Source organism: Emys orbicularis, chromosome 4 (genome assembly GCF_028017835.1).
Source record: "Emys orbicularis isolate rEmyOrb1 chromosome 4, rEmyOrb1.hap1, whole genome shotgun sequence".
In the NCBI taxonomy this organism is placed as follows: Eukaryota; Metazoa; Chordata; order Testudines; family Emydidae; genus Emys; species Emys orbicularis.
In genome coordinates, this window is record NC_088686.1 from 89794929 (window position 1) to 89806979 (window position 12051).

The 12051-nt window shown below is 38.6% G+C and overlaps 1 protein-coding gene across 1 annotated transcript in view; it reads left to right on the forward strand.

Annotated features, from left to right (window-relative positions):
- GAS2 (growth arrest specific 2) overlaps positions 1 to 8772 on the forward strand; it is a 131791-nt gene extending 123019 nt beyond the window's left edge. Inside the window, exon 7 of the mRNA XM_065404432.1 lies at positions 8554 to 8772. Within this exon, the coding sequence (XP_065260504.1) occupies positions 8554 to 8772 (219 nt within the window). The remainder of the gene's footprint in view (positions 1 to 8553) is intronic.
- Positions 8773 to 12051: the final 3279 nt, after the last annotated feature.

Consider the following 12051-nt stretch of genomic DNA (forward strand, 5'->3'; position numbering starts at 1 on the left):
ATGGTCAAAGATTAATATCTGAAATTGGCTACCAGATTTGCACTGCAGTTTCTTAAGAGGCAGGCAGTGCCTGTATTTACATAAATTGGTGTGGGCAGCTCAGGTTTCAAATATGGTTCCCTAAATCTGCACCTAGGCACCTAAATAAGCACCTAAGCATCTAAATGAGCCTATTTTCTGACAAACTCAAACCAACCCACGGAGAAATATTTGATGCACACACACATAAAGTAGAATGAAAGATGGGAAGTTCTCACTGCACAGCCAAGAGGATAAGTAGCTGCGGGAGAGTTTTCCTGCTTTTATAAGAGGGGGAGTTATGCTTTAACTCCTGCACATATCCATGGGGACCTCCTCAGCCATGCCCACCTCCTCCTTCCCCTCGTACTGTTATCATTCTTGGGATTTTTTGGCCACCTGCACTACCTCATATCTTTGAGGGGTGTTGAATAGCTGTCTGCTCCCATCTTCCCGCTAGGTAAGGTCAATATTGCCACAAATCCCAAGGGTCTTGGTGGGGAGTTAGGAAGCAGCCTGGAACACTTCCCCCTCACACATACCCAAGGAAGAGGGGGAAGAAAAAACTCCTTCTCCTGTCCCTGCAAGCTCTGCACTAAACCCTAAGTGCAGGTAGAGCTCCATAAACTATAACACATGGATCTCTGTCTGGCTTCATTCCTGCTGTTGAGGAGAATGGGAATGCTGCAGTTGGGAGTTCAGAGACTGATTAGGGGGCCTGACGTTGTCCTCTTTCACCCTGGCATATACCTTCATATCATGAAGCATCAAATCCTGTGGTTGCCTGCCTTTGTCATTACATCCATTTCTCATCACATGGATTCTTGCCCAGGTTGCTGAGTAAGTTATATTTTAAAGACTAAGAATACAGGGTTATCTGTTGTTCTATGTATTTAAACCATACTCCTCTTAATAGTATCTGAACACCTCCCAGCATGGTATCTTACTCCTCCTTACCATGTCTGAAATACATGGTCATTTGCTAGAACATCATGCAATCCAAAATGTCACTTTGAAGTGATATGTTTTCATTATAAAATAGAGGAAGTGTACAATCTTTCCGAAGTACATATTGTAGCTTTTATGGGTCAAATTCTTAGCTGATGCAAATAGGTGTAGTTCCATTGAAGTAAATGGAGATATGTCTATTTACCTTACCTGTGGATCTGGCTCAATATGTGTAGAATATACTTGATCTCAAAACCCTTTACAAAGAAGTGTAAATAGTATTACCCTAGTTTTATAAATGGGGAAACTGAGGCACTGGAGAACTTACACATGGCCACACATTAAGTCACTATCAGAGTTGATTGCAGAACCTAATTCTGATAGTTTCCAATCCCCTGCTGTTACCAGACTGCTTCCTACAGATAAGTGATCTGCCTGGGATTGTTTGAAAATTCATGCAGACAACTGGTATAAACTATATGGGCAAAATTGCATCTACACAGGAGGGTTTGCCATCATAGCCTATACTCACAAAACTTTTCTTGTATAGACTACGCCTAAGAGTCACAACTGCCAAACTGCTACTCTAACTTATTAGATCATACCATTATTGCAAAATTCAGTGTGTGCCTTGGTGTGGGGAGTGACTTAAAGTTAGATAGATCTTTAATTAAAAAGGTGGGGGGAGAGAGAGAGAGACTATATAAAACAAATGGAGATGCTCTAATACTGATAATAGAGACATATTTGGATCTCAGTTACACAGATATAAATGCAAACTAACCCCGTTGGTTTAAATCAGTAACATTACTCTGTCTTTAAATCAGTGATGTTTTTCTGGATGAACACCAGCAAAAATCTGTTCAGTAATCTTTTTAAATGATCTGTTTTGTTCAAAATATTATGGAAAAATGTTAGTCATTTCAGTTAGTATCCATTCAGTATTTCTTTCATATTCATGCTGGGAATTTTCATTTTCTTGCTTTCCTGTTTTGATGAGTAGGCATTCTCAAAGCTATTAAAACATAGCAACAATTACCTACTGATTTCTAAAAGGCTACTTCCTTGTTTAAATGTATTAAGAGAATTTGTTGAAAAGAGCCCAATACACTAGTAGATGGAAAAATATCTGATGTCAGGTGATGAAGTATAAATAAAAATCCAATATGATATTGCATTAATGATAACTGAAATTTCAATTTGCTATGTACTATTTTGAATATAAGTTAGTCTAATAATTTTAAGAGCATGGTATTTTACACTAGTAAATCCAACTGGTATTTTAATTTTTCATGGACTGCTGAAAATACATATGATGTTTTAAAAACATATAATACCCCAAATACATAAAACAGATGGAGCTATTGGAGTTACTCTATGTTGGTGTCTTTTGATTTCAAATGTTGACTTCTGCATCTCCTATGTGAATTCTAGCGTTGAAAACTTAAGAAAAGCTTAGAAATTTAAGGTGTTTTGTATAGAAATTTATCTATATCAAACAACCCATAATATTTTAATATTAAGGTTGAACAAATACTGAAAAAAATAAGTCAACTTTTCATTCACATTTTACATGAATTCTCATTGATAGCATTTTCACTTCTTTTGGGTTTGCTTTTCACAAACATTCTAGGAAATTAAATTACTGGCAAAAATGTTTACAGAAAAATCAGATTTGGAATTCAGAATTGAAAGTGTTTGCACTGTAAATCTAACTTTAAGACTTTATGCTTAACCAGTAAGGCAACAGAAACATACTAAATTACTTGTGTTCAATCAAACCAATTTGAATTTGGAACTGTGAATATTATATTATCAGAGTAAGTCCTGTGAATAATGAACTGTTTGTGAGTTATCCATAGGCTGAAACGTATTTGCATAATATATTATGCAGTATGTATTCTTATAATAAAATATTTGTTAAATTAATTTGAACAAGAAAAAAATTCATGGAAATCATGATCTGTTCATACACAATTTGCAAACTGTAAAAAGATCTAAATTCACAAAAAAACATTGTTTATTTTCAATAGTTTGCCCATCCCCTAATTAATTTTTAGCATTTTCCATCCCCCCCCCCCCTTTTTTTTTTTTACAAAATTGTGCTCTGCTCCTACAGTGTACTGCACATGGACAAACCCTGATGCCTTTGCAGAGCTCCCCTGACTTCACTGGAGCAAGTTGGGGGTTGCCTGATTGCATCACATTGCAGGATCAGGCCCTAGGGTTCCAATCCTGCAAACACAAGGCAATTAACTTGCATGTGAGTAGTCCCATTGTTTTAGCAACGATATACCAACAATGCACAAGGATCATTTCTTCCACCATTGAAATGCAGCCATGTCTGGGGTAAAAAGATGTAGCTGTTTAGCAGTGCACTAGGAATTTCCACACCTTATTATATCAAAATATTTTAAACATATAGTAAAACATTGTCACAGAAATGCACTCCTTTCATGATGCACTCTTACCCATCCTACCTACGTCCACCACTAAAGAAGTGCCAAGAGCATTTGTCTCCTTGCCTATGTAAAAAATGGTGATTCTAGACATCCATGGGAGCTGTAGTGCTAAGTGCCTTTCAAAATGGGATGCTTAGTGGCAAACTATGGCAAACGAGAGTTGTACCCTCTGATGTAGGGTGACCAGATGTCCTGATTTTATAGGGACAGTCCTGATTTTTGGGTCTTTTTCTTATATAGGCTCCTATTACCCCTCACCCCCATCCCGATTTTTCACATTTGCTGTCTGGTCACCCTACTCTGATGACAAGAACGAATTTGACAAAGCGGCCCAAATCCAGCTGAGATAAGTTGAAGTGGACGTGATCTGTATCCTGGAACCATACACACACACTATTAGTTGCTTTTCCTGCTTTACAACCTTCCATCTTTTCAATGTGTAAGTTTCACTCACTTTGTACAACCACTGAATGCCAGATAGGTGCAAGTAACCCTACTCTGTCACTAGCCCCCATGCATTTTATGACAATGTATGCCTAACGTGTATCTTACACTACTATTTATGTCACCACTAAATTTGGCCTAGAGGTTTCCAACTTACTCCAGGTGGAATTTTGCTGATTTTGGTTTCTAGGGCCTGATACAACTCCAATTAAAGTCAGTGGGATTCCTTCCATTTGGCTCTAATGGGATTTGGATCAGGCTCACTGTGTGTAATTTCTCCCCCCAAAGTGTATACTTAAATATGGCTGTAATATAGTATAGAGAATAACATACTGGGCCAGATCCTCCTCTATGTAAACCAGCATAGCTCTATTTATTGAGTTACATTTACATGAGATAAGGGTATAGGCCCAATATCTCTAATAAGCCCTAAAGCTCTCTCTACATTAATTTATGTGAAACACACATCTACTTTTAGTATATTTCACTGTAATTCCAAAGTCTTATGTAATGACAGTTCAGTCCACATGATTCATACTGCAAATGTTTCTCTGTACATTTATTTCATGTTACCTCTTGAGATAACTTTAATGTATACTACAGTGGTACATCATTTATATATTCCTTTGTGATGCTGTTGCCTGTTAAGGCTGTTTTCTCATATTTCTACACCACAGACTCTTCTATACTAATTCAAATGCAGATTCTGGAGAAAACAACTCCCTTGTGGAAGCCATGCTTCATAGCAAACAGCAAATAATAAAGATTTATATCATTCTTAAATGTCTCCTGGAAATGATTGAATCATAAAGTTTTTCTCATTTTAGTTTTAATTCACTTGGTAGCAATATGAAAATTCCTTCATGTCAACACTGAAGTCTGACTAATAAGCTTTACACTTGCTGGATCCAAATTCTTACTGTTTCTGAAGTTCTTATCCAACAGTGTCACTGAATCAGGTCAACAATACTGTCTCAATCAGATCCTGAACTATAATATGTAGGGGAAAGATTGTTTTTTTATTTGTTTGTTTTTCAAATGAGAAGAATGCAATGTGCTATTTCATTTATTTATTGTTTTATCAGATTGCCAGCTTCTGGACTCATTAACACCAGTGTGAATCTGAAGTAATTTGAAGCCAGAAGAGTTACTCTGGTGTAAATGAGATGATAATACAGATTATATATGTATTATTGGAATTTTCCATGGCAGAACACAGTATAAAACAATGAACACATTTAGGAGGCAACAAAACATCATTTTTATATATAGAAAGAATGGGTAGTAAATGCCTAACACTATGTCATAACAAATTATAATAAAATACAAAAATAGTGAAAGCAGCCTGGGGAAAAGACAAGAAGAGGCTGTAGAGTACCATTAGGCTGAATATCAGGAAATAACTTACCAACAATGAGTTTTATTAGTCTGTGGGACAGTCTCTAAGGGGAAAGTGGTGGAAGCTGCATCATTTGAAAAATTTAAAGTTAGATTACAAAAAAACCCCCACTATAAATTACACTATAGGGAATAATCCTGCATTGGCAGGGGGATGAACTTAATATATGTTTTGCTAACTTTCCATCTCTAACTTGTATGACAAAATCAAAAATCCAGATACTAATTGCTTTTGAAATGAGAGCCACTATGTGACAAAGGGTAGAAGCATCACCTGAACACCAGCAGACAAGGAGTTAACTCTCTCCCACAGTAGTATAGAAGGGTACAATGAACCAGGTCTGGGACTCAGACCAGGTCCAAAGTCCATTGACTTCAAGAGGCTTTGGATCATGTCTTAGAGGTTTGTGTCTACACTACCACTTATGTCGGTATAACTTATGTCACTCTGGAGTGTGAATAAGCCACCCCACCTGAGTGACATACATTACGCTGACCTAAGCACCAGTGTGGACAGCGCTATGTGAGCAGGAGAGCTTCTCCCGCCAACATAGCTACTGCTGCTTGTTGGGGGTGGATTAATTAAATTGCTGGGAGAGCTCTCTCCTGGCAGCTTAGAGTGGCCATGCTAGAGAGCTTACAGCGGCGCAACTGCATGGGTGCAGCTGTAAGCTCTCCAGGGTAGCGATAACCAATGGGAGAGAGCGCTCACCCAGGAGGAGAGACAGAACTGAAGAGATAGAGCTGTATATCCAGTTTCTGGAAGGCTGGGTTACAGTCTGAGCTGGGGTTTCTCCAACCTTACATAAAAACCTTTTGGGTTTTTTGGGATTATCCTGTCCACATTAAGAGCCTGATTCAGATCTCACAACTAGGTAAATCCAGAAAAACTCCAAATGTATTCAGGTGTGACAGAATTTTACAAAGTTTGGCTGACTTCTGTTTCAGGACCATGTAGCCCACTCCAACAATTTACACATCTATGGTATTTGAATAACTTTAATAAAAATCAAATCATTTGATTCTGCTCCCCTTTCTATCAGTGTGAATCAGGTGTAACTCGAGCAAAGTCAATGCAGTTATACCAATGTAAGAACAGTGTAAGGGAGATCAGAGTCAGGTCCAAAATGTTGCCCAGGTCTCAGAATAAGGAAACATTCTATTTGTATTAGAGCCCATCAGAAAAGGTTAAGTATTTTCAGTGAAAATTTTCAAATGAAATGATTTGATTCAAAAATTTTCAATGTCTTTTGTTTGTTTCTCTATGAAAAATGAAAAGTTTTTCATTGTTTTCAGTTTGTGAAAACTATTTTTTTTTCATTTTTCATTTTCATAAAATGTTGAAAGAAAAATGTTTAGAAAAAAAGGCCATTTTAATTGAAAACATTTTTGAATGAAATATTTCAACCTTTTCTAATTTCTGTCTTCAGCTACTAATTCAAACTGAGAGCTTGATTCAATTTAAAGGTATCCTGTCTTTCACACTTCAGAAATCTTTGCAACTTGTTCTTTGGTTTCATATGATGATGTATATTTTAAATGGAATTATGCCCCCAAAAGAAAAGCTACTGTAGGCTATGAGTGTGAAAAACTAATTAACAGTGTAACACTTCATTATCTTGATTTCCTCTCCTCCTCCCTCCCCTCTCCCCGCTATTCTGTTTGCTGGTTTAAATGACAAATTGGGTAAAACTTACCCCTATGCAGAGGTCCAGCACAAGGCCTTTGTAGCACTTAAAATCCCATTTATGTCCTCAAAATACTGTGGACCCTTAGGTGAAATTCACACACACACACACACACACACACACACACACACACACACACACACACACACACACACACACACACAGCTATTGATCCAAGTCTCCTTATTCTATACTATGTAAGCATGCTGAGGAATTTTCACAGAGGTAGAGCTCTTACAAACCAGAATTCTAATTTGTTACACCCTAGAAGAAAGATGTCTAGCATTTTGTGACGTGTATTAATCAAAGCACCTTTCATTACCTGAATTAAGCTGTGGCTGTCATAGAACTTGCTGGTTTATGATTCCCAGATGCCATTTGTTTTACTATGTGATGTAGGACATGAGATGAAAAGAAGTGAGTGTGAAATTACCAGCTGAAATACCAGATGAAGACATTAGAGAAGTTACATTTTACTTGGGTGGGATCACATTTCTCACTGTGTATCAGGAAAAAGAAAAGACTTTTAACAAATAAGATTGCAATGTTCCACCACTTAATACTTGATTGCGACCTATATCACATGCTGTGCGCACGCGCACACACAATAATAATAACAATTCAGTTATAAGAGTGCAATAGATTAAATATGCATACTTAGTTCATGAAAATAAGGGGCAGATAACTTAGCATTAGAACCAAGCATGGTGCAGATAGGCAGTGTTCAAGTTTCGCAGCCCAGCTCTGTTAATGCAAGTGAGTCCTGACAAGCAACATGTTTATTTTTTAATGTCCAAGTGTCTCCTAAATACAGATTACAAGCATAACAAATAGTGTGGTTAATTTGGACCCAACAGGAATGCAAATTAATAATAATGATTATAATACCTCCAGACCTCCATTTGTATTTTCACTTGCCCTTTTTTTCTGGTTCAGGCTACCATCATTATTTTAGATGTCCCTCCTTTTAGACCCACAGTACTTTATTCTTTCTATCTGTTACTGTTGTACATTATAGTGTGTGTCAAAAATGATAAATCATACCACTGACACTGAAGGGAGCTTCATTTTATTAAAGAAATTAACTCCACATCTCATTTAACAACGTTGGGCAGATTATATTGTTTTGGATATTGACCCTTTCTAGAGCTAGGGCCCCTTCTCCAGAATAAATCAGAAGCCAGTTTTTACAACATCAAAAGCTGCATCGTTACTAAATATGCTTTCAACAAATACAGCTAAAAAACATCCAGTTTTACTAAGGAGCTTATCAATAAACATCTAAAGAACAACATCACCCCCTGCAGTAAGGCTAGAAGAACATATAGTGAACATTTTTTAAAAATGCAAAATCTAACTGGGTGCTGCTCCATTTCCTTACATGCAATTACTTTTCTGTCTCCCCTGCTCATACCCCACTTTTTTGCACAAACCTGCAGTGCAAACCAGAAGCTACTGAGTCTTCCCATTCTTGTTGTAAACTAGGCTGCAAATGATGTTACTTGTAATTACAGTAAGTACAACATGTTCAAACAGAAATGTGATTTTCAGCTTGATGGTAGCCCTTCAAGATTTTGTCTTTTATGCAATTTCAGATGCTGCACAACAAACATGTGATGGTTCGTGTAGGAGGAGGATGGGAGACTTTTGCAGGGTACTTGCTGAAACATGACCCATGCCGAATAATGCAGATCTCTCGGGTGGATGGGAAAACCTCTCCAATCCAGAGCAAGTCTCCGACCATCAAGGACATGAATCCAGACAATTACTTGGTTGTTTCTGCCCATTACAAAACCAAGAAGGAGATTAAGTGAAATTAGCTTCTCATTTGACTGGGACTATATATATGTAGGTCCAAATTATCTTCTTGAGTGTAGTAAATTTAGTTCATGCTTTGAAAGGACTTCAGAAAATTTAACAGACTGAAAATGGCAACCTGCTTTGAAGATCTTTGAACTGTAGAACTATTTATTTCTAGTACTGTACCTTTTATAGCAAATTACCATTGATAGGTTAATTACTACAATCAGATAAGAAATAGACATATATTTTTAGCCAAATCATTACTCTTAAATATGTGAATGTATACTTAGAATGATTTAAAGGATGTGGTTCATGTTAAAGGGAAAACTGCAGTACAATATATTTCTATGAAAAACCTGTGACATTGAGTCCATGACTGTTTTTAGGTTAGTTGGAAAAGATATATGTAGGCTGAGTGTGCAGAGTGATAAAAGCTATTTGCTAACGCTTTCTGCCTACAAACTAAAATCAAAATGGACTATTTTTTATAGATTGCAAGATTCCCTTAAGCAATAATTTTTAAAAAAGGATTATTGTGTGCTATACAGTTCCCTAAAAAGGCCACTTTAAAAAGTTTGTATGTCCTTAAGCTACTTTGACAAAGTCAATTTTAAGATCCAGATCCACAAAGGGATTTAGGCACCTACGCCCCAGATGTAGGCACCACTGCAGTACACAAAACCTGCTTGGCTGCCACCTAATCCTTTGGGTGCCTAAACTCAATTTTTTTTATAAAAGTTCCCTAGGCACCTAAGTTCCTGCCTCTGGGCATGCGCACAACCTCACATCAGACATCTGGATGCCTATCTCATGCCCCAGCAGGGTCCTCAGATGAGGCTAAGATAGGCATTCCCCTGCCTAGCTCACTAACAGCCTGCCTACCAAATTGGGGTGCATTCAAAGTCCCACCGGCTGCGGAAGTGGTGGCAATGCCACCTCCCCCCTTAAAACATTTAGCTCAGTTGTTAGAGCACTCACCTGGGATGTGGGAGACCCGTGTTCAGTTGCCCCCCTCTGCCTTTTTGGAGGAAAGGATTTTTGAAGAGGGGGTCTCCCACCACACTGGTAAGTGTCTTAATCACTATGGGATGTTCTGATGTGGGACTCCCTAAAACTCTCCTGTTGAAGCTGTTCCACTTTGGAAAAATAATTAGTCATTGGAGCACAGGTAGTGGACTCTGGGTCTCCCATCTCCCAAGGGAGTGCCCCCTTTTCCAGGTTCATTCTCAGTTTAGCACTCTGGCCCAGTGACTATGTATTTATACAAGGTAGAGCAGCTTCAACAGGAGAAACTGAGGAAGTCACACATCAGGCTATCCTGTAGCCCAGTGGTTAGGGCATGTCTCCAAGAGGTGGGAGCCCCCTGTTCAAAATCCTTTCTCTCCACCAGACAGAGAGGGACATTGAATGCAGCTCTCCCATATGCTGGGCAAATGATCTAATCACTGGCTAAAAGCTATAAGGTAGGCAGGACCCCCACCTCTATCAGTATTTCTTGCAAGAAATGGCTTAGGTGCCTGATCCCAGGAGAAGGTTACCCAGCTCTGGCTCACAAGCAGAGATAGGACTGCCCTACAGCCTAGACTTAGCTGCCTAACTTAGTAGAGGGGTGAGGCTTAACACACACGCCTCTTCTCAACATCTCCTTAGTTTAGGTGGCTCCCCACCTGGCATGCTGTTTTTTGTGAATCCCATTCTTAGGTGCCTAACTCTCTGTATGCCTTTTATAGGGAGCGTAGGTGCCTAACTCAGGGTTTGTGGATTTCAGTGATTTTTCTAGGTGCCTAAAAGTTAGTCTTTGCAATGCTGACCATTGAAATGCCTAAGTTCCTTTGTGGATCCAGGCCTGAATCCACCTGGTCCTTTCACGGGTGCCCAATGATGGGAGGATATAAGAAGCAATAGGGACGAGTGGGGCTTGCTCCCTCTCCCATCAATAGAAATGGTTGATTACACCAGGGGTTGTAAACGACAATGCACAAAGGGACAGTGCAGACTGCGTGTGCATGGGCACTCCGGTTTAACTATGTTGGTCGGGTGTGAAAAATCCACTCCCCTGAGCAGCGCTGTTAAACCAACTTAATTCTCCATGTAGACAGTGCTAGGTCATCATAAGAAGTCTTCCATCAACCTAGCTACCACTTCTCAGGGAGGTGGATTATCTATGCTGATGGGAGAATGCCTCCTGTCAACGTAGGTAGTGTCTAGACTGAAACGCTATAGTAACGCAGGTGCAGCAGCACAGCTGTAATGCTGTAGCATTTTAAGTGTAGACAAGCCTTGAGTCAGAATGCCACCTGGTGTGTCCCTTGCGGCAATTCACCGTCATACTGCCCCTTACTTTGGGTTTGCCTGAAAGGCACAGTCTAGCCCTACTTTTATTCAATTAATTGGGTCAAATATGAAAAGATCCATTGCCCACGCTTTAGAGCAATTCAGATTCTTGTAAATCATTCACATGCCTCTAAAAATATATATGGGGATTGTGTGTGGGAGGGCGGGGGTTTGTCTACTTTTCCTTGTTTATATTTTGTGACTTCTGTGCCTTGTAACTTCCTAGAAAAATCATTTTATAGGATTATTGAATGGCTATAAATTTGAGCAGAAATCAGTTGTTTCATTAGCAATGGAATAAACAGAAACTTTTTTAAAATACTCATAAAAGTTTTTTTTAAGTCTCATTTATTGTTTGCAACATATGATCCCCCACTGTAATCTCACACACACACACACACACACACACACACACACACACACACACACACACAAAGAAAGCAAGCTGCTTACTGGACTGCTGCTATGTGCAAACAAAATGTGACTACTGAAGAACAGAAATTGATGCACACTGAAATTTTCAGCAGGTGACATAAACAAGACATGGATTCTGTTGAAAATCCCTTTAAAGGAACTTTCTCATTTTTGGAGGGTGGGGGAGAAGTTGATTTTTTTTTAAGCAGTTTTTAAAGTTACAATCAATGTTTTCTGTTGGTTGTCACTTTAAATTGGAATGCCTAAATATGAGTCTGATCCCCTTTCCATTAAAAATCAATGGCAAAAATGTCCATTGACTTCAACGGGGCAGGGTCAAACCTAGGTGAAATCCTGGCCTCATTAAAAGCAGTAGGACCTTTACCATTAACTTAAATGGGCCCAGGATTTTTCCCACTGTCCATATGTATCTACTAAATACAGACAAAGCACATTTGCTTAGTTGTTTACATTTAGAAATGATAACTTGTACCGTAAGTTGCATGTGACTTATTTTCAATAATTTTCTATTGAGAGTAACT